This window comes from Pelophylax lessonae (assembly GCF_965119305.1).
Source record: "Pelophylax lessonae genome assembly, chromosome: 5".
In the NCBI taxonomy this organism is placed as follows: domain Eukaryota; kingdom Metazoa; phylum Chordata; class Amphibia; order Anura; family Ranidae; genus Pelophylax; species Pelophylax lessonae.
Window position 1 is genome coordinate 54,608,943 of NC_138772.1, and position 23,639 is coordinate 54,632,581.

The 23,639-nt window shown below is 46.8% G+C and overlaps 1 protein-coding gene across 3 annotated transcripts in view; it reads right to left on the minus strand.

Annotated features, from left to right (window-relative positions):
* Positions 1-7,946: 7,946 nt before the first annotated feature.
* KRIT1 (KRIT1 ankyrin repeat containing) overlaps positions 7,947-23,639 on the minus strand; it is a 352,560-nt gene continuing 336,867 nt past the window's right edge. For all 3 annotated transcript variants that reach the window (XM_082257822.1, XM_082257820.1, XM_082257821.1), the window contains 4 exons: positions 20,018-20,105; positions 12,972-13,178; positions 11,756-11,881; positions 7,947-8,253 (listed from right to left, as the gene is read on the minus strand). In XM_082257822.1, the coding sequence (XP_082113948.1) occupies positions 8,164-8,253; positions 11,756-11,881; positions 12,972-13,178; positions 20,018-20,105 (511 nt within the window). In that variant the 3' untranslated portion in view covers positions 7,947-8,163. The remainder of the gene's footprint in view (positions 8,254-11,755; positions 11,882-12,971; positions 13,179-20,017; positions 20,106-23,639) is intronic.

Here is a 23,639-nt window from a genome sequence, read left to right on the forward strand (position 1 = left end):
AGCTGTAGGATTTGGACAGCGTACCCGGCAGACTCCCGCTCCCCACACAATATTCCTCAAATGGAGTGAGGTCCCAGGCAAATGACGAGGGCTCCGGCAAAGAGCGGAGGTAGTGATGCACTTGGGCGGCATGCCAGAGCCCCAGCAGAAAGGAGCCATCACCCGACATCAGCTCCTCTATTGTCGGCCAACGAGAACCCCTGAGGAAGTGTACGGCCTGAGAGATACCCCTGGCCACCAGCCCACGGAACGCCGGGTCCTCCATCCCTGGGGAAAACTCTGGGTTACCCAAGACAGGATATAGTGGGGACGTCTGCGTGGAGATGGAGGGGTGGGACAGGAGGCGACGAGTGGTAGCAATCGTCACGCCAATCGTAGGGTGCGCCCGGAGACTCCGGGGAAGGTCCCAGCTGACCCATGGCAATCCCTCCAGGGAGGCAGCGGTCTGCCCCCTTTCCAACTGTACCCATAGTTTACCAGCACCGTGTCTCCGCCAGTCAGAACCTCAATATTTCAGGAGCAAATTCAAACAATTTGTTAGGGTGTGCTTTGCTTTGTCCAAAAAATCTTTTGACAACTGCAGAGCCCTTCTCATGAGGAATAGAACAGTATAATGCCTCCACGTCTATTGTGACTAAGACAGTGTGTGAAGAAATAGTGATGCCTTTAATAGACTGGAAGAAGTGGGAGGTGTCTTTAATATACAAGGGTAGGCTGACAACAAACGGTCTCAAAAAAATATCCACCCATTTGCTGGCATTCTCTGACATATTTCCATTGCCAGAGATATTGGGCCTGCCAGGAGGGTCAACCAAAGATTTGTTTATTTTTGAGAGAGCAAACCAGGGTCTGAGAGTGTGTAGTGTTGAGAAAATTCAGAGTTTGGGTGGATATGAGCCCATCACGTAGGCCAGCATTTACAAGGGAGTAAAACCGTGCATTGGATCGCTCGATCCAAGCTGGTGAGATAGTTTTATACCATTCAGAGTTATGGATGGACCCTCAACATAATGCTCTTAGGTTTGGTCTTGTTTTTGTAAGTTATAGCTTCTTTTTTCAATACATGACAAGCTTTATCTATCTTGTTTGTATATTTTCTTATGTATGTTCTATCTTTAGAGACTCCAATGTGTTTTCAACTTCCATCATCCCCCTAAGAAAGACTAAGTCAAAACGCGTCTGGGTTTCGGACGAAGACTATTGGGATCGGATCTTGATATGCCAGAATAATGTAGAGCTTTTGTCTTGTGCTACTCTCTTTTTCTCTTGTGTTCTCTTTTATAAACTCCCACCTTGGGAATGCTTTTAACATGTTGCTCCAATAAAACCTTTACATTTTATTTTTTTCATAACTGAATGATTACTTGGGCATCATTTAAAGTCCCTTTTCTTTCCCCTCTTGGCCTTTGTGGTGAATGCTTTGAAGACACAACCCTTGTAAGTTTAACTCTTTTGTGTCTACTTGGCAGCAGAGTTTGTCCTGTCACCTCTCCTGATTTACTTTTCACTCTCCCTAATCTGTGTTCCCTCTGCACAGTCTTTCCTTTTCAGTAACAGTAAATCCTAAAGCGGTCAGCTGATTGGCCTCTAGTGGCACATTATGAGTCAAGTCCAAGGAGCTGCAGGACATCTCCTGGGCTTATCTCTATTACATTTGACAGGTTTATTACTCTGCCAAAAAGAGACACACTGGATCTGGGAGGAGAGAAAAACACAGAGCAGCTATGCCCACCTGTCCCCTCTGATGCCCATGTTCACATAATACAAAGGCTTCTGTGAATGGGCAAGAGGAGGGAAGGGGTGAGCATAGCAGCTGCAGCATTTCACCTGTTCAAGATGAGTTGCTCAGGAGGACAAGTGCAGGGATCCCAGAAACACAGAGATTGCCGTTTTTCGGGAGTACTATAAATCTGCCTGATATAAATGATCTAGATAGCTCAGGAGGTGTCATGCATCTTGCTGGAATAAAAATGGATGTAAAGGCAAGTTTTTTACCTGAATGCATTTTCTGCATTAAGGTTAAAAAAAAAAGCCTTCTGCATTCAGCTTCCCTCCCTAGCCCCCCTTTTACTTACCTGAGCCCAATCTTGATCCAGTGATGTGCACAAAAGGACAGCGGTTCCCTTTGCTCTCTCCCTCCTCATTAGCTCAGCGACAGCCAATGGCTCCTGCTGCCGTCAGTCACATCCAGTGAGGAGGAAGGAGGGCTCTGACACACAGAGCGGGGCTCGCGAGCCAGCATGCCCAAGTGACCACCACAGCAAACAGCTTGCTTTGGAGCAATTGGCAGGGGGGGGGGGGGGGCGGGAGCACCGAGAGGTACTGCAGGTAAGCATTACAGGTTTATTATTTTTATTTAAAATGTGGAGCATTTACAGTCACTTACTCATAATGTGCCTTTATTTATTTATTTTTTTACAAAGGAGCTGAATTCCTGGAATTCAGCTTTAATGTTTTACATAATTATACCTCCAAAATGGGCCAGCATGAAATGATTCATCAAGACTTACTTTTCTAAATAAAGTTCTACTTTAAGCTTAGGCTAAATATTTGGAGTGGTATTCATATACTTTTTGGCCATTTAAACATTTAAAGACGTGTGACGGTCAGGTGTCTACAAACGTTTGGCCACATTGTGTAGATGTACTATAAAAAGGTGAGTCCATCTAAAAGTGATGTTATTCTGGATTTGGCCCCTTTGACAATGGTCTGTAAAAATGAAATAGAACAGAGGATTGTTTATAATGACTTTAATTGGGATCTGGTGACTTAATGACACAAGGACCACATGAGAAGCTTAATGATGACAGAGACGGCTTCCATGAGGTTTTCCCAGCATCTAAAAACTCTACTCAGGAAATCCTAGGTGGTCCATATAAAAACTCCATTGCTGTGTGTATGCGCCTTTATACAAGTATTTTGTGTTTCTTTACAAAGCACAATACACCGGTTCATTATATTACTTTATGATTTTTTGAGAAGTCATTAACGTGTTAATACATTTTCTTGGCTTCAATTTCTTATTCACATATATTCCAGTGACAGAAATTTGCAGAAGTATAACTAGACTAGGAACAGCAGTGTAAGATTAGGGAAGGGGGGGGGGGGGGGGTGACACAGCATTACATTGAGAAAAGGAGAAAAAGATGTAAGGATTATGAAACTCCTAACAGTGAACATTTCTCATTTGCTCCCGTTTGGTGTCCTAAATAAACCATTGAAAGGGTTTTGTTATATCTGTTTAATAAATACGAAAAAAAGCCAAAAGAACAATAATTTTATGTTGTGGAGAATAGGAAAGGGGCTATTTTCCATAGTTTAGCAAAAGACATTGGACAGGGCTGACACCGCTTTAACCATGCATTTCTGACAGATCAACAGGTAATTTTCTGTACTCCCCGAGCCTTAAAAGGGATAAAACATGAGGAAGTGTGCAGATGTACTGTACATAAAGCGGCAAAAAAGTATGTAAATTCAGTGGAATTAACTTGTTTTCTGCCGTTATTTGCCATAAAATGTGATCTGATCCTCATCTAATTCAGAACAATATATAAACACAATGTGCTTAAAGTGATTGTAAACTTTATATATTTAAAAAAAAAAACTATACTTACCTGCTCTGTGAAGTATAATTGAACAGAGTGGCCCCAAACCTCCTTTTCTCGAGTCCCCCGCCGACATTCCTGGCTCTCCATAGGAAGCCGCTTTCTAACGTGGCACACCTACAGGCTTGAGCCTGAGCCACACTACCTGCGTACATAGACACAGTGCGGCTCCGCTCCCCCTTTTAAGTCTTTTAATGTTTGCAACTTTATACATTTTTTAATGTCTTTTTTTTTTTTTTTTACTAAGTAGTCCCGGTTTACATATGTGCGATGGCAGACATCGCATGTGCTCTGAAAATCACATGCAATGTATGTGCGATGCAAATTCAGCCATACAGATTGCATGGCTGAATTTGCATCGCATTCGGACACAACTCACACAGGACCCTTTTTTGGGTCCGCACCAGAATTTGATCGCATGGGTGTTCACACCTATGCGATCCGATTCATGTCCGAACTGACAGTTCGCACTGCGATATGCAAACTGATCTGGGGGTGTCATTAACTTTGCATTGACACTCTCAGCGATTCGCATATGGCATTTGCATTGACTCAGCAATTCGCATATGGCAGTGTGAACTGCCTGCGAGTTGAATGCAATGTGGTAACCCGCATCGCATGTATGTGAACCAGCACTAAATGTATGCTATTTATATTGCGCTTAAACAATACATGACAAAGGATTCCCAAAGCTCTATGGAAAAGCTACAGAGCACAGCAGTAGCACCCTGCCTCATGTCTGGCTTTGTTGAATTCAAACTTCAGACTGACCAATCTGATAAAACTCGCTGCATTAGTTATTTACACTTTGTAGAAATTAGTTTAAGCTAATGAGCTCTGTGAACAGTTGTTTTTTTTTTACAACAGGTTTCTTAATTGGAGACCATGTGTAAAAAACCTAAGCACTATCTGCTGGCTTTGAAAAACGAAGCCAGCAAACTAAATATTCTGTATTAAAATATGCTGCAGGTGTTTTTGTCTATAGAATTGCATTGACAACTTATTCAAAATAGAAAATATGCATTAACTCAATGCACATTAGCACGCAAAATTAACAGATGGCTGGCCTGAAGGGGGCCTTAGTGACAAACCAGGTACCTTACTGCATATAGATTGTAAGCTCCAAAGAGCAGGGCCCTCTAAATCCTCCTGTATTGAATTGTATTGTAACTGTATTGTCTTCCCTCATATTGTAAAGCGCTGCGCAAACTGTCGGCGCTATATAAATCCTGTAGAATAATAATAATAATATAATAGTGTCCCAATATAGTGCACTATGGTGTTCAGTAATGAAGAGACAAGCGAGTACCGAACAGCAAGACTAGACTAGGATGCTCAGAGTTTTCCCAAAGTTTTACAGAGATTAAAATTTGAAAGCACTGCATTCTCCCAATTTCCTTCAGTTAATATCAAGTAAAGTAGATATTCTGTTGTACTGCAGTTTAACCCAACACAAGTGCAAGGCAGTTATCTTTGGAAAATTTAGTTTTGCAATTCCCCATTGAAGAAGCAGATTGGGTATTACAGAAGACACCGCTGCTGATAGTTGCTTGAGATCATGGAAAGGAGAGACAGGTAAAAAATGCTGACAAATGCTGATCTTTACAGGGAGGCGACCAGGATACGTGATCACCTGCAGGGACATTACTGAGAAGACAAGAGGGCTTTCTAGAAGGTGTAATGTTTCCTCTGTGTAACATAAGGAACATCTAAAGTGCTTATGTCAGTCTAGAGAACACAAATCACACTGGGGTTTATTGTAAGGAAAGCAGCATGACTATATCAGTCTAGAGCAAGTCATGACTCAATACATTTATCAACGAACAGCTAAAGGCCTACTTCATAGAAGCCATGGTTTTCATACAATGGACAATGATGGGGATGAATGTAAGCAGAGGGGTGGGTGAGGTGGCCAGGGAGGAAAGGATGTCGGAGCAAGTCAAGTAGCCAGGGAGTATTGGATGTCATCAAGGGGAGGGTTGAATTGGCCAGGGATGGATGAATGTCAGTAGAGGCGATTAACATTTGGAGGGAGGAAGGGAAGGCAGGGGAGGGGTTGGGAGGTGAACTGGCTGGGGAGGGATGCAAGTTAGCAACTGAGTCAGGACAGGAGAGGGGTGATGGCTGGCAATGTAGGGGATGCAAGGATGGCAGTTGCAGGGAGATTGGTGACAGTGGCTGGGCGAGGCAGCTGAGGAGGGATGAATGTCAGCAGAAGGGGGTTAATGTGGGCAGGGCAGATGGCAATGGAGGGGGTAAGGGGTTGAGGTGGTTGGAGTAAGATGTACATTAGCAAGTGAGTGAAGGTGTGCAAGGAGCAATACATGGCAGTGACACCCTGGTCATCCTGATCAAGACATTGACATTGCGCTACTTCACTTAAAGTAGCGCGATTTCATAGTAGTACTTGGAAGACATTTGCGCGACTTCATGCACAAATGTCTATGCAAGTTGTACCTGAACTTGCAAAAAGTAATGCAAGAACTACTTTCAAAATCGGTGGGTCTCCAATGAAGTTTGAGTCACACTGATTTGACCGCTTCCATTGCAGAGAATAGGGTGCAAGTTTTCATACAGTTTTCATGACAAGCCGCACTGGTGTGACCGGGGGAGATGGATGTCAGTGGGTGTGGCAGTTGGGAAGGGATGGATGTCAGCAGAGGGGAATGCGAGGCAGATGGGGAGGGATGGATGTTAGCAGAGAAGGGGTCTAAGGGCAAGTATGGAATAGATGCCAGCAGAGGGGAGCGAGGTAGCTGGGGAGAGGGATGGATGCCAGCAGAGGGGAGCGAGGGGGCTGGGGAGAGGGATGGATGCCAGCAGAGGGGAGCGAGGGGGCTGGGGAGAGGGATGGATGCCAGCAGAGGGGAGCGAGGGGGCTGGGGAGAGGGATGGATGCCAGCAGAGGGGAGCGAGGTGGCTGGGGAGAGGGATGGATGCCAGCAGAGGGGAGCGAGGTGGCTGGGGAGAGGGATGGATGCCAGCAGAGGGGAGCGAGGTAGCTGGGGAGAGGGATGGATGCCAGCAGAGGAGGGCGAGGTGGCTGAGGAGAGGGATGGATGCCAGCAGAGGAGGGCGAGGTGGCTGGGGAGAGGGATGGATGCCAGCAGAGGGGGGCGAGGTGGCTGGGGAGAGGGATGGATGCCAGCAGAGGGGAGCGAGGTAGCTGGGGAGAGGGATGGATGCCAGCAGAGGGGAGCGAGGGGGCTGGGGAGAGGGATGGATGCCAGCAGAGGGGAGCGAGGTGGCTGGGGAGAGGGATGGATGCCAGCAGAGGGGAGCGAGGTGGCTGGGGAGAGGGATGGATGCCAGCAGAGGGGAGCGAGGTGGCTGGGGAGAGGGATGGATGCCAGCAGAGGGGAGCGAGGTGGCTGGGGAGAGGGATGGATGCCAGCAGAGGGGGGCGGGGTGGCTGGGGAGAGGGATGGATGCCAGCAGAGGGGAGCGAGGTAGCTGGGGAGAGGGATGGATGCCAGCAGAGGAGGGCGAGGTGGCTGAGGAGAGGGATGGATGCCAGCAGAGGAGGGCGAGGTGGCTGGGGAGAGGGATGGATGCCAGCAGAGGGGGGCGAGGTGGCTGGGGAGAGGGATGGATGCCAGCAGAGGGGAGCGAGGTAGCTGGGGAGAGGGATGGATGCCAGCAGAGGGGAGCGAGGGGGCTGGGGAGAGGGATGGATGCCAGCAGAGGGGAGCGAGGTGGCTGGGGAGAGGGATGGATGCCAGCAGAGGGGGGCGAGGTGGCTGGGGAGAGGGATGGATGCCAGCAGAGGGGGGCAAGGTGGCTGGGGAGAGGGATGGATGCCAGCAGAGGGGGGCGAGGTGGCTGGGGAGAGGGATGGATGCCAGCAGAGGGGGGCGAGGTGGCTGGGGAGAGGGATGGATGCCAGCAGAGGGGGGCGAGGTGGCTGGGGAGAGGGATGGATGCCAGCAGAGGGGGGCGAGGTGGCTGGGGAGAGGGATGGATGCCAGCAGAGGGGAGCGAGGGGGCTGGGGAGAGGGATGGATGCCAGCAGAGGGGAGCGAGGGGGCTGGGGAGAGGGATGGATGCCAGCAGAGGGGAGTGAAGCCGAGGACAAATAAATGTCAGAAGGGGGGAAGAGTTAGGCATCTGAGAAGGAACAGATGTTGGCAGAGGGGCAGAACCAAGAAAGTTTATGAAACGTGAAAATTACCCAAATCACAAAAAAAAAATGTTACATGGCAAAGAGAACAACCCCAGTGTGTTAAAAAGAATCAATAAAACCAATGGTCTGGATAGTAAGAAAAAAAAAAAAAAAAAAAAACACACAAACACACGAACAGCGATGAACTCCAACCATATTTTATATAAAGACTATATTTAATAAATACAAGCATTCTACAGCATTTCAAGGATCAGCCCTAGGAAAGTTTGGGAACATATAAAAATATATATATAAAAAAAGAAGCAGCTGGGTGGGCAGTAATCGCCATTCTGTCTGTGTTGAAGGCATTGGTGGGGAGAGTTGATTGCTCTGGAGACATTGTGTAAGCAGGCAGTACACAGGAGGAAGGTGAGAGTGGATGGAAGCCTCTTTGTGCTACCCATAGCCGTATCGTTCTGTCATGCTCTTATCTCCAGGTATAAACTGCCCACTTAGCTTCATCAACAATTTCACCACAAGGCCGGCCTGTTAGCAAGACAAGAAAAATGAATATAGTATTTAGGCTCTGGGTTTAAAGTGCAATACCAGAAAAAAAAAAAAAAAAACCCACTACAGATCACAAGCTCCCCACTGACCATTCTCTGCTGCACCTGACAGAGTCAACAGAAGCAATAATATAATCGTGTGATAATAACCACCAGAATTATATTTTACATTATTACAGATCTGGGAGTGCTCCTGCACACAATTGCTCTGTGAACATAATACCAACTTCTTTAAACTCAGGATTTTATTTTATACTACATACCTTAGATGTCATCAGTATTTAGCCAAGGAGACACTGGAACTTTTTAAAGAAGATGCGGTTAGACAAAAAGGGTTAATTTCAGAGTGCTGCAGAAATACCCAGAAGCTTGAAAGGCAATAAATCCTCACAGATGGGGAAGATGGGAAAGCAAAGGGGAGATGTGACTACAGACACCCCACCACCTTAACAAAAACCAAGGACTCCCCCTGTGCATCTGATGTCCGCTCTGCTCCCTCCTCGCTCATTTGAGGGCGGGGCTGTGGAGGGGTGGGGAGCGGTCGGCTCAGGCTCTCAGCAGCTCGCAGAGAGGCTGAGCGGGGTGTTAGTCCAGGCACCTGGTGGATTCAGACTTCCATTTTTGTGATGATGTGGTGCCTGGACTGACATCCGTGACGTCAGCGGACTTCAGTTCGCTGTCTGCTAAAAATGGGTTACAGGAGTGCAAAACAAATTGCACTCCTGTGATCCATAGGAGAAGTACAGCCAAACGAGCTTTGGCTATACTTCTTTAAGCTTGCAGTTTTTCGTACAAAAAGTTTGCACAGAAAATCTGCTCAGTAGGTTCAATAATGCCATCAGAGACTTCCCAAATGTTGTTTGGAAGTACTTCAAAATTTTGTTTGCTTTTATGTGGAAACTTCACACTGGACCTCATGCAACTTGGATTCTGTGCCTCTCCACTCTTCCTCCAGACTCTGGGACCTTTATTTCCAAATGAAATGCATAATTTACTTTAAACCGAAAAGGAGGACTTTGGACCACTGAGCAACAGTCCAGTCCTTTTTTCTTCTAAAGCCCCGTACATTGTCGGCCGTAAATATTCGGCTGACGACCGATCGGCCGATTGTAGGCTTGTTAGTATGATGCTTCCGACAGCGCATTTTCGGCCGAACAGAATCTGTCGTGCAGGCATTAAAAATTTTTTTGGCCAACACCAGAACGGCCGATGGTTCGCCAGTCAGTACAGATTTCGGCCAACAGACAGCAGATTAGCAAGACTGGGCATGCTCAGAGAAGAAAAAAAGACAAGGAAAGTTAACCATCACATGACATCACTTCTGCAGTCGGCTGTTGTTGGCCGACAAAATTTGTGTGCAGTCTTTTGCAGTTTTCAACAGACACGACAGCCCTGGACAAAAGACGGCCAATCGTTCGGTCGACGATCGGTACGTGTGTACGAGGCTTTAGCCCAGGTAAGACACTTCTGATATTGTCTCTGGTTCAGCAGTGGCTTCACACAAGGAATGCGACATTTGCAGTCCATGCCCTGGATACATCTGTGTGTGGGTGGCTCTTGAAACACTGACACCAGCCGTAGTTCACACCTTGTGAATCTACCTCAAATCCTTGAATAGACTTTGCTTCACAATCTACAAATGTTCTATGTGGATTATTGATGAATTTATATAATCCACTGCAAGGACATCCTGACTGAATCTTTCATGGGGGTATAGGTTTCCCCTTGGATTTGTTTGCTTTGTAGGAAATGCCTTTGGAGTGGAGTGTTGTATACAGATTTAGAGCTTTTCCCTTTCTCAAGTGGGTCGTATACATGAATGTGGGTGGATTTTTCTCTCTCCTCCTCCATATTGGATGTGACCACACCCTGCCGTGCTCTCCTTCATACATATATACATACATACACACTATATTTATATATATATATATATATATATATATATATATATACACACACACACACACACACACACATACATATATATACACACACACACACACACACACACACACACACAATAATATATATATATATATATATATATATATATACACACACATACACACACATACATACACACATACACAGTGGTGTATTTAGGTTTTGTGCTGCCCTAGGCCGGACAAAACCCGTGCACCCCCTAATTTAACTACCACCCACCACTTCCTGTCAAGGCCACACCACTTCCTGTTTTTTTAATAATTGTGGCTCTTTTTTTGTTTATAGCACAATAAAAAAAAAAAAAACTGCAGAGGTGATCAAATGCCACCAAAAGAAAGATCTATTTGAGGAAAAAAAAAAAAGGAAAAAGAACAAATTTATTTGGGTACAGTGTTGCACGACCATGCAATTGTCTGTTAAAGTAATGCAGTGCCGAATAGCAAAAAATGGCCTGGTCATTAAGGGGGAAAACCTTCCGGTCCAGAAGTGGTTAAAGCTTGGAGCAGTTTGCAGTACATGAACTTTCTGCATGTGAACTGTTTAATGAGTTTGCATTGGTTTCAGCATGCATGGAGCACTTTGCACATGCTGAAACCAATGCAAACTCATTTAACAGTTCACATGCAGAAAGTTCATGTACTGCAAAGTGCCCTATGCATGCTGAAATTAATGTAAAGGCATTAAACAGTCCATATTCGTAGAAAATATATTTACTGCAAGTTTAAATGTGATTGAAGTAATAGTAGCGAATCGTGATTCCTACCTGCACCCTGCTGTCCTGGCTTGGGCCCTGAACATAGACAGACCCCAGCCTCCCCGGGGAGAAGCTAGTGTGCAAGGAGGAATGAGGATGCCGCGTGGAGGAGGGTAGGCAGAGCATTAGGCTTCGCCCCCACCCATTGAATGCAGTGCAGGTGGTCTGTCCAGTCACTCTCTATGGGGGCGGCGGGCGCCAGTGACCAGTCCCGCCCTCCCTGGGAACAGCAAGGTACGTAAGCCCTGAATGAATGCCGATAAGTGCCACAAGCCGCAGGGGAATGTGTGTGTGTGTGTGTGTGTGTGGCAGACTCAGAGGACGGATCAGGTTTTTTTTTTTCTCATGCAGGGGGGGGGGGGTTTCTATAGTATGGACTACATCCCCAAGATATGAGCCAGGTCTAACTGACAATCCACACTTAATTACCGCCACTTGAGTTTTCAATTAAAATCAATAGAAACACAAGTAAAGTATATTTTTGTCCCCAAAGACATTTAAGTGGGGGTGCGAAAAAACGTGTACATCAGTGTTTTTCAGGCACTTCCATTAAAGTCCATGGGGTGAAAAATGTGATTCTGTCCCAAAGAATCTCACATACCCTTCGAGCTTCATGCAACAGACGACAGTGCCCAGGTGTTAAGGGGCCCATTCAGAATAATTTGATTGTTCATCCTAAGCACTGTATGTTGTGTTCATCTCGAACAATATCCCTCTTCAGGAATCGCATGACAAAATGCTTAAGGCTGAATGGCACAACATTTACTTAACACCAGATACTTACCTGTTTTGTATGTACAATGAAACTCATTTTGTTCTCCATATTATGGATGCTGTGGATTTGGAAGCAGGTGTCCCCGTCACCCAACTGCCACTTGAAGCCACCAAACTTAAGACTAATCAACAAAGCCTGAAATCAGAACAGAATAGGATCTGTGATAGCTGTGAGCTGAGGAAGGACCATACAAGCACAGGACAGTCATACTGTCTCTATCACCTTAGGGCTAAAGCCATCCTACGTTGTAAGACACGGCACTCCACCTTTTACTAAATATCACTCATCAGCTCTAAATTCTTAAAAGTTCCAGCGTGAATGTAAATTCTCTCTGTATAAAAGGCATACTTACTTCACCAGACTAGGTTTCTCCACATATCCAGGCATATGTTCCTCCACATATCCAGGCATACTTGCTTCACCCAACTATGTTCCTCAACATATCAGGGCATACTTACTTCACCCAACTATGTTCCTCAACATATCAGGGCATACTTACTTCACCCAACTATGTTCCTCAACATATCAGGGCATACTTCACCCAACTAGGTTCCTCAACATATTGGGGCATACTTAACCCCTTCACCCAACTATGTTCCTCAACATATCAGGGCATACTTACTTCACCCAACTATGTTCCTCAACATATCAGGGCATACTTCACCCAACTATGTTCCTCAACATATCAGGGCATACTTCACCCAACTATGTTCCTCAACATATCAGGGCATACTTCACCCAACTATGTTCCCCCACAAAGCACCCCCACAGGTAAAATGTACTACCCAATGGCTACTGCCCATATGTATCATTTTATGTCACAGCACTCTTATCGTTATCATTGCCTTTAGGTAGAACGTATTGAACTCCATTAGCGATGAAGAAGTAGAAAGAATTATTAATGGTAGAAATTGATCTGAGTTACATCTTTAGTGACTACAATGTCTAATCATAGCCTTAATGGCTTTGGTGGCCCCTGTTGGGCTAAATCACCAACTGGCATCTTATGACTCCTGGAGATTCCAACCACAAGCTGTAGTACTTTATCTCCGTCGCTCCAACAAGGACATAGTGACACTGTCCCTCCCTAGTGGCCTGGGCATGGCAATTTGTTCTGCAGTGTGCATAGTGCCCACAGCATACCAGAATATTCTATTCGGGATATCTGACCACATCACTATTACCTCTTCTGTCTACTCAGCCATAACTTTCAACACCCAGGTACCTTGGTCTCCAGGTTGAGGAGGTGCAGCCCATTGACATTAATGCTGACGAATACCCGGATGACCTTGTTGCTGCTGGAAGTAGCCTTGGTGAATATCTGGCCAGTGAAGAAGGCCGCTCCGTAGGTGGAAATATCCCAGCAGTTTTGGAGGAACATGCGCTGTAGGTGGTGCATCTCTTTGCTCACCCCCTCACTTGTACTCAGATTCTGTAAAGGAAAGAAGACACTATATCATCACCATTCAGATGTACACCAGCCAAATATAGCCAATTGTTTGGGCATACCTGGCCATCCCACCTACACTGTATGGGGGGGGGGGGGGGAATGAAATGATGAAATGTGTGTGAACACCCCTCCAAACTACTTTAGGTGTTTCCAGTGAAGGGTACTGTTAATGCTACACCATAAAAAGATTTTAGAGAATTGTGTGCTTTCAACCTTGTCACAAGAATTTATGGGAAAGCCATTTTCTGCTCTAGTATGACTGCACACAAAGCCAGCTCCATTAAAGTGGTTGTAGAAGCTAGAAATTTTTGTTACCCTAATGCATTCCCTGCATTAAAGCGTTACTAAACCCACAACAGTAAAATCAGTCTGTATATGCAGTAAAGCATGCTTGAGATACTCACTGTGGAACCTAAGGGGTTAATCATGTGCATTGTGTAAAAAGGTCGTTTGATCCTGTCTTTTCTGATCCTCCCTTTCTTCTACTGTCCCCAATCCATCTCCTGTCTCCTGAGACAAAGCTTGAGGGGCACTCTGCACATGCTCAGTTTGGTGTGTATTTCTAGAGAGTTGTTTTTGGGAGGGTGCATGCGATCAGCACAGGGCCAATCAGCACTGTCCAGACAGAGGGTCACTGGTCATGCAGTCTCATAGGTCAGAGTAGAATGAAAAACTCCTCCTAAAAGCTTTTCCAGACACTGATAAAAGTCACAAGACTGCTACATACTGCTTATGAGAAAAATGTGATTTTTGACTTACCGTAAAATCCATTTCTCTGATGTTCATCAACGGACACATCTTCTTGACTGTAGAGTTATACTGCCCCCTACAGGAGGACACTAGGCAGAGAAAAAAAGCTTGAGCACGCCTATGGGGCAGTCCCTGGGGGTATACTCCTACTTCCTGCTATAGGTCTTCAGTTTTGTAACAAGCAGTGTCAGAAGAAACAAAACGCAACTCCATAGAGCTTTTGTTCATTGACAGACACAGCTACTCATCTTCTTGACTGTAGGGACATCCCAAAGCAGTGTCAAACACGAGGGCTGGGTACAGCAGAAGAAAACAACTTCCCCAAGGCTAAACCTAGCCAACCAGGTAACTTGGAGCTCAAATGTCAACAACTGGAGCTCACCTGAAAAAAACACCCTCAAAGAGGACAAGTCCTCTAAACTGCAGCCTGCAAAATCTTTGCAGCCAAAGGAAGCATCCACAGATGCCAACACATCCACTTAAAAAAAAAACCACAGTGAATGTGTGTACAGGCGACCAAGTTGCCGCCTTGCAAACCTGCATCTCTGACGCATGGAGGCGGAAGGCCCAGGAGGCACTAAATGCCCCTAGTAGAGTACGCCTTGACAGGGAAAGGAGGAACCTGTCCATTAATAGCAGCAGCCCTTTGGGAGGTTCATCTGTGAGGAGAAATAGTGAGTCTGACTTCTGATAAGAGTCAGTAGCTGCCAGATACACTCTTATTGCCCGAACCACATCCAAGGAGAGCAAAGCAACTTCCTTAGGATGCTTAGGCTTGGGACACAGGGAGGGCAACACATTGTCTTCATTCAGATGAAAATCAGAGACGATCTTTGGAAGGGACAATGGACAGGGACAAAGAATCACCTTATCCCTGTGAACCACCAGGTAAGGTAAAAGACAAGACAGCGCCGCCAGTTCAGACACCCTGCACGCAGAAGTAATGGCCACCAAAAAGGCCACCTTCTGAGAAAACATGCAGGGGAATCTCCCTAGTATTTTCAAAGGGAGGCTTCTGGAGAACTGACAACACCAAATTGAGGTCCCACGGCGGCAATGGAGACCGCACTGGGGGAACCAAGCGTCTCACGCCCTGTAGAAAGGTACGCACCAAGGAGTGTGTGGCCAACGGACACTGAAAGAAAACCACCAAGGCCGAGACCTGGCCCTTGATGGTACCCAAGGCCAGGCGCTGCTCATCCCCTTGTTGGAGGAAAGCCAAGATCCGAATCACCGAAAAAGGAACGAGGATGAACTTGGAGGGATTCACACAACGCAACGTATGCCATCCATGTACAATGGTAGATCTTCCCAGAAGTAGATTTTCTAGCTTTTAACAGCGTAAGAATCCCCGAGTCAGACAACCCTCTATTCTTCAGCACTTGGCTTTCAGCAGCCAAGCCGTCAAAGCCAGCAACTGTAATGCAGCATGGAAGACTGACCCTTGGGACAGCAGATCTTCCCTGAGAGGAAGTCTCCAAGTAGCATCAGCGACCCGCCATACCAGATCGGTGTACCAAGACCGGCGAGGCCAGTCTGGAGCCACTAGGATGACCAGAATCCCTTTTGCCTCGATCCTGCATAGGAGTCTCTGCAGAAGCTGAAGAAAGGCGTAAATCAGACGATACTGACTCCAAAGAGCCACTAGCGTGTCTGTAGCGTCGGCTAGAGGATCCCGAGACCGTGCCTCAAACCTCTGAAGTTTTCTGTTGAGGCGAGAGGCTCCACCTCGGGAGCACCCCACTGGAGACACAACTAATGGAACACCTCCAGATGAATTGATCAAGTGACCATTTTCCCCTGGTCTAACGCCTGTTGACTGAGATAATCCGCTTGCCAATTTTCCACCCCTGGGATGTGTACAGCAGAGAGGGCTGGAACGAATCGTTCTGCCCACCTTAGAATGCTGACTACTTCCTGAGCCGCTAGGACACTTCTTGTGCCCCCTTGGTGATTGACATAGGCCACAGCTGTGGCATTGTCTGATTGAATCTGTACAGGACACCCCTGGTGATGACGTGCCCAATGATCCAGACAAAGTTTGATCGCTCAGAGCTCCAGTACATAGACGGTAGCCTGGACTCTCTCAGGGACCAGACCCCCTGGGCATACTCTGTGCTGTGGTGACAACCCTCCAGTACAGGGGAATAAATGATTTTCCCTGACGAAGTTCCGGAGAATTAAGCCACCAAACCAGGGACCCTCTCGTACACCGGCTCAACAGGATCAGATTGTCCAGAGACTGTGGATCCTTGTTCCATTTTACCAGAATCTCCTTTTGCAGAGATCTCTTGTGGAACTGTGCAAAAACTGAACCCCCTCGAAGGTAGACACCATCTGGCCAAGCACACGCATGCAAGTCCGAAGAGAATACCGTCTGCTGGATAGCAAAAGCCGAATTGCTTCCTACAATTTTGAAGTTTCTCCAGAGGAAGAAAACTCTGGCTGAGGACAAATCCAGAGTCAGGCCCAGGTAGTCCAAGCTTGTGGATGGAACCTGAGCAGACTTTTGAAGATTCAGAATTCAACCGAACACCCTCACCATTGCAGAGTAATCTCCAAGTTGTCCAACAAAGCAGTCGAAGACTCTGCTGGTAAGTAACCCAGTACCGCGATACCCCACTGAAGCAGTTATGCTAGAACCAGGGCCAACACTTTCGTGAAGACCCAGCAGAGGCGAGACCAAAGGGTAAGGGCACAAATTGATAATGCTCCTCGCCCATGGCAAAGCGGAGGAAGCGCTGATGGGCGACACATATTCGGATGTAAAAGGTAGGCATCCTTGATGTCGATGGAGGCGAGAAAATCCCTCTGATGTAGGGATGCCACCACCATGCAAATGGACTCCATTCGGAATTTCTGTACCCGCACAAAGCAGTTTAGTGCCTTCAGATCCAGTATTGGATGCACCTAGCCTTCCTTCCTGGGAACTGTAAACAGGTTTGAGTAAAAACCTTGAAAACCTTTTGATCTTTTCAGGAGGATATGATCAAAACTTGATCTTGTAGCCGGAGCGAATGACTTCCTGGACTCACTTGTCCTCGGGTGAGGGCGCCCCTTCATGCGGAGGAAAGTTTGTCCACAGGTTTGCCCGATCAAGACTTCTTGGAACCCCAAGCAGAGGCCTGAAAGGGCTTGGACCCCTTGACTTGAGACCCTGAGGGACAAAAAGGCGGGTGGTGAGCCAAAAAGAAAAAAAAGGTCCCCATGTGCAGCGGGACTCCTTACCCTTGAAAGCCTAAGAAAGAAGAGTACTCTTTCACCCTGTGAGGCCTTTGATGATGTCATCAAAGGAAGCTCCAAACAGGCGATCCCCCACAAATGGAAGATCAGACAAGGCCTTTCTAGAAGCCTGGTCCGCAGACCAGCATTTCAGCCAGATAATGCGCCACTGCTGAGACAGACAGTCTAGAAAGAAGGGGATTGGCATCCAAAGAGGCATCACAGACAAACTGTAGCCCTTGGACCAACTGATCCGCCAGCTCCTCAAAGGCAGGGGGGAGCCATTTCTCCTCCAGGTCCAGGTGTAGAATTTTAGCCCATTCAGTTATAGCTTGTGACACTAGGGCAATAGTAAATACCGGCCTAAGTGCTGACCCAGCCACAGTAAACATATGGCAGGTCAAGGCCTCTGACCGCCTATCAGCGGGGTCTGGGAACACTTCAACCGAAATTACAGTGGCTTTATTTCTTTATTTAAGCTGGAACCAGGGAGTCCACTACAGGAGGTACCGTCCATTTTTTTTTTTTTTTTTTTTTTTTAAAGGAGGGACTCCTCGTAAGGGTACTGCATTGCAAAACGCTTAGGGACTGCAAAGGTGCGTTTTGGGCACCCTCACTGTTTCGAGACAATATTGTCAAAGGTAGGAAAGGGGAACACCCTCGCTGCTTTTGAGGACCTGTGGGGGCCAAAGGTGACCCCGCGCCTCTGGGGCTGCATTATTTGCATCTTCCATATGCAAAGTTTCCCATACCGATCCAAACAGTGCATCCACTAGCGCCTTTTCATGTGCGGATAGAGGACCAGAGGAATCATCCTCATTATGTGAGCACGCAGGGTGCATGGATGCAGACCCTGAAGGGTAACTTGCGTCCGCCGAATCAGACTCTGGATCTGAGGAGACAGAAGAAGTAGGTGAAGGTGGGGAGCTAGACCGTTTGCCCAGAACCTTTGGACACCAAGGACTCCAGGTCCGCTATCAGTGCAGATAGTTTTTAGGCCCCGGAGGGCCCCGCAGCCTCGGAGAGGGAGTCAGGTGGTGAAACATGCCCATGAATAATGAGGAGGAACCCACAAAAAGAAGTGTAAAAACACTGCAAAAGGGACACCCCACCACGCTGTGGCACTACAAGGCCCAGAACAGAGCACTACTGCTTAATTAGCAGGTAGAGGGTGAGAAACCCCCACAAAAGGCACTCACAGCCCGAACTACCTGCACACTATACGGCGATCAGGAAGAGTAACATCGCTGTATTGGCACTAGAAGCCGACCGCTGAATCACCGGCCATCTAAATCCAAAAACATGGCCGCTGCCATTTGCAATAGGAAACCATGGGAAAACGGCCACCGAGGCTACACAAACATGGCCACTGATCTGTAGCACATAAGGCTACAAGAAAAGGGCTGCCCCGCGGGACACCACGCGAGTCCAGAGGGCCCAAAAAATGACCCCAACAGGAAGGGGGGCCCTGGCAGGAGCCCCTGCCATGCCCTTCCCCCTCCCAAGGAACGATCGTTCAGCCACCGGAAGTGAACTGGGAGGGAGGGGAGCCTGATCATCCCAGAGAGGAGCCCACGTCCATCCCAAAACCCACCAGAGATATAGAGGGAAAGCTATTTACCACACCAGGAACAGGGTGGGCACCGCTCTGGACAGGGACAGGACACCGCTTCATCGTAACGTGGGTGCGGTCAGCCAGGAGGAAACACCGCAACTCCGGCCGAAGCCAGTTCATATGCTCCCTCGCGAGACGTTTAACTCGCAGGCCAGCCCCCACCCAGTGGGGCTGTTTCGCGGCCGACCTAGCATGGAAATGCAGTCTGCATGTGCTCGCTGGCTGGACTGGGGGGACCCTAAGGATCTAGATTATCCAGTGCATCGCCTAGTCTGGCACTTGATTATAGATTCTCACAGGGACAAAATAAAAAGAAAAAAAAATTCAATTTAAAAAGAAAAAATTGCCAGGACCAGAGATCCCAGCAAGGAACTAGGTCCTTACTCCGAACTAGGTCCTTACTCCGAACTAGGCAGAAAAAAAACTGAAGACCTAAAGCAGGAAGTGGGAGTATACCCCCAGGGACTGCCCCATAGGTGTGATAAGCTTTTTTCTCTGCCTAGTGTCCTACTCCTGTAGGGGGCAGTATAATCCTATGGTCAAGAAGATGAAGTGCTGTGTCCGTCAATGAACGAAAGAAAAGGTATTTAGCAGTTTATACTTACTAAATCAATTGCATTTCCATGTTCTGTGTACTGTGGGAGACCAGATATAATGAATGCAGGGCCCTGGGTTTAGTAACACTTTAAGGTAAAAAATGTCCCTCTATTTGTATCGCCCCCCCCCCTCATCCTCATACTTACCAGAGTCCTTTCTCGATCCAGTGCTGTGCCCATCTGAGCAGTTTTCTCCTCTCATTTGGCTTACAATAGCAGCAGAGGGAGCCATTGGCTCCTGGTACTTTCAATCTCATTCTGTGAGAGGGGGGTGGGGTGCTTTGTCGAGAAGTGCTGTCTGGGTCTATAGACACAGGCAGTGCGGTTGGGATTGAGTCCGCAGGTGGGTCCCAATAGGAAGCTGCTTCCTATGGGGATACACCAAGAAGAGGAGGAGTTAGGAGCGCTAGAGGACCCCAGAGGATTGGGGCGGCTCTGTACAAAACTATTTCTTTTTAAGATACAAATACTTCTAGTTCTTTGATTGGTCCTCTGCACCCTCCTGGCTTATAATAATTACCAGGTAGACCATTACTGCTGAACAGTCATTGGTGCTGGGGGGGGGGGGGGACTTATTGGGGGAGACATGGAAGAGAGAATAGACACCCCCAATGACCGAACCCCAGAACCTGGCTCACCTTGTACTCGTGGAGAATGCGACTTGTCCAGTGCGGAGCTTTACTCTTCAGCTTCGTGTTCGGTACAATAGACTTCAAAGTCTCTTCACTGGACGGTAAGAAGCAAAAGTGAACATTCAATTAGAGACTCCCCTGGCTTTGTTTAAAGCTGAACTCCAGGCAGATATAAAATACACAAATTAATGCATCTCTGTATTCATTAAAACAAAACTAAAATTTATTTTTTTTAAATGAAGGCAGTGTATAAACCTGAATTTGACTTGGAATCAGCCTCTCAATCTCCTATACAGCAGAGCTCAAACTGGAAGAGGAAGAAGCAGCACGAGGAGCCAACAGGTGTGCAGTAGTACTTATTACCCAACTGGGAGCATACGCATACGAATAGGAGGAAAAAACAGAGTGATAGAGAGAATAGCTCATTAGTCTGCTGCTTCTCCTTTTACTGTCCAGTCACAGACTGGGGTTGGAGAAGAAACCTCTAAGGAATAATGAATCGCAGCAGAAAAAAAAAAGGTTTCCTGCCCTGCCAATCAATGCTGTGCTGTGTGGGGGAGCTGTGTAAATCTCAAGAATGGATGGACAAACCGATTCTTTGAGTAAAAACTCTCCTATATGTATTTTATCTGTATTTAGTGGTTTGCCTGGAGTTTAGCTTCAATTTAAAGGATAATTTCATCTTTCATACCATGTTACACCCGTATCCAGGGTGTAACGTGTTACTAAATGAGCAGCCATCAATTTAGAAAAAAAAAAAAAAAAAAAAAAAAGAAAAACGTCCATGCTGGGCTCTGCCCTCAGCTGCGTCATTCATTTATAGAGTTCTGGGAATGGGAGAACGATAACTAGCGTCAGATATTGCGGCTGACAAACTTATAGTTCTCAATGAACTACCAGGAAACTGATGAGCGCTCTATGTAGTTCATTGAATCTTCCTGTCATTCAGTAGCTGCCTTCCTGTAGGTACAGGCAGACAGCTACACAGAGTCTGCAGAAGCCTGAGATTGCACCCGTGAAATGCTTTACGGGCTCCTAGTAAAAAAAAGAAATTAAAAAAAAAAATAAAAATAATAAATGCACACTTTTTTACCTGCAAAAAGATGTGCATTTATTTTTTTACTTTTTTAAAAAAAGGTGAACTTATCCTTTAAAGGTGTGTGTGCTTTTAACCACTTAAGCCCCGGAAGATTTTACCCCCATTCCGACCAGGGGGTATTTTGCGATTCGGCACTGCGTGACTTTAACGGACAATTGCGCGGTCGTGCGACGCTGTACCTAAATGAATTTGGCGTCCTTTTTTTCCCACAAACAGAGCTTTCTTTTGGTGGTATTTGATCACCTGTGCGATTTTTTGATCACGCGCTATAAACAAAAAAAGAGCGTCAATTTTGCAAAAATAGCAATATTTTTCAAATTTTTTTATATGAAATTCCCCCAAAAAAAAAAAATGTAAAAATCAAAATTTTTTAACTTTTTCGGCCAATTTGTTTTATGCTACCTATGTTTGGTAAAAAAAAAAAAAAAAAAAAAATCGCAAAAAGCGTATTTTGATTGGTTTGCGCAAAAGTTATCGCGTTTACTAAAAAAGGGAAAGATTTTTGTCATTTTTGTTGGTTTTTTTTTTAACGTGTAATGGCGGCGATCTGCGATTTTTTTTGCGGTACTGCGACATTGGGGCGGACAGATCGGACCCTTGACTGACATTTTTGACACTTTTGGGGTTACCAGTGACATTTCTACAGTAATCAGTGCTATATATATGCACTGTTACTGTAAAAATACACTGGTAGTGAAGGGGTTAACTTTATTTGGGAGGGAGGGGCTGTGTGTATCCCTAGGGGCGTGCTTTCTACTGTGATTGGCTGTGGCTTCAGCTGTAAGGACACTGATCAACGGATCTACATACTAGATCCGAGTGATCAGTGTCTTAACAGCAAGGAGAATGACAGGTGGCTTGTTTACACAAGCTGCCTGACATTCTCCCTCTCCCCCGCCGATCGCCGAGTGACCGGCGGACATCGGGTCCGCCGGTCACACACGCGGGGGGGTCCGTGACCACGCGGGAGCGGGGGCGCGCGCTCGCTCCCTAGACCCTCACAAGCTAGTGACGTAGCCCTACGTCACTTTGCCTGTGAGGGGCTGACTGCCGACGTAGATCGGCGTTAGGCAGTCGGCAAGTGGTTAAGTGCAGTATCAATCAAAAACGATTTTGCTGGAGTCAGACCAGCAAGTCTAACAAATTTAGAAGGTGCAGACTCCATGGCTGTGATCCGAATCCTTTCTTCTTCCTTTAGCTGGAACAAGAATTCTGGCAGTTGCTCACTGGTAGCGAAGGAAGAGCCAAGGATGACAGCCCTGGAGTGTGCAAGTCAGCAACCATTATTCTTGTCCTTAGAAGAAATAAAAAAAAAAAAAAAAAAAAGTCAGATGTCTTTCTTTTCCACTATATTGGTTAATATGTACAGGCATGCTTATAGGAAACCTTTCCGGAGAGACCCATGGAGGATGCCACTGCTGAATTTGTATTCTGAAAATGCCAACCACCTGGCAGTTAAAGTGGTTGTATACTGCCAAAGAAAAAAAAAATACCCCTGCAAGACAAAAGCATAATGAGCTAGTATGCATTGCATACTAGCTCATTATGAAATACTTACCTTAAAAACGAAGCCCCCCCCGACATGTCATGCTCCCTCGGCGTCTCTTCCGGGTTCGGCGGCTCCGGCGCTGTGAGTGGCTGGAGCCGCGATGACATCACTCCCGCACATGTGCGCAGGAATCACTTTCTGGCAAGTAGCCATCAAGGAGCTCTGAAGGTCCGCCAGACCTTCAGAGCGCTTGCGCCACTAGTGTCAGCAGCTGCATGCAGCGCAAATATCTCCTAAACCATGAAGGTTTAGGAGATATTAATTATACCTACAGGTAAGCCTTATTATAGGCTTACCTGTAGGTAAAAAGTAAAAACATTGAGTATACTACCGCTTTAAGCTAACCCCCTTGGCCGGGGAGGACTGGGCCAGGGGGGCAATTGCCCCCTGGGCCGCTCTGGATGTCCTGTAAAAAAGGCTGCACCACTTCTGCCACAGACATGCCTAAAGGATTTCTGGTGAAGAGAAGTAAAAAGTCTCTGCCATTGACCTACTGAGCGCAGGATGAGGGAAGGACAGAGTGCAGGCCCCCCTCCCAGCATGGATTGCGTACACTGTGTCTGAGCAGAGGCTGGTTCCATGCCCCACTTGAGACTCTCCTCCCCTGGTCAGCCCCAACTGAGCTTTCCCAGCTCCCCCCAACCGTCCCCTGCTGGCCAGGTTGGGAACGCCGATTCAGCCGGTGAATAGAGAGTACCAGGAGCAGGGCTTCAACCTGGAATGGGAGTCAGGAGGAGGATGGGAAGAGGGAGAGTGGGAGGGGGGCCGAGTCGCTGCACCATGGGCCTCTGGTTTTTGTACTTGCCCCCTGAAAGTTGCCAGTCTGCCCCTGCCCCTTGGCTTCAATAAATTGATTTAGTGATCTTGAACAAGTATGTACATCAGGTCTAATCTGAATAGGACTTTCCTGATCTGCAAGAGACAGGTGGTATCTCTGGATCAGAGAGGTTTATTATTGGCTACTACACCTTGTCTTATCA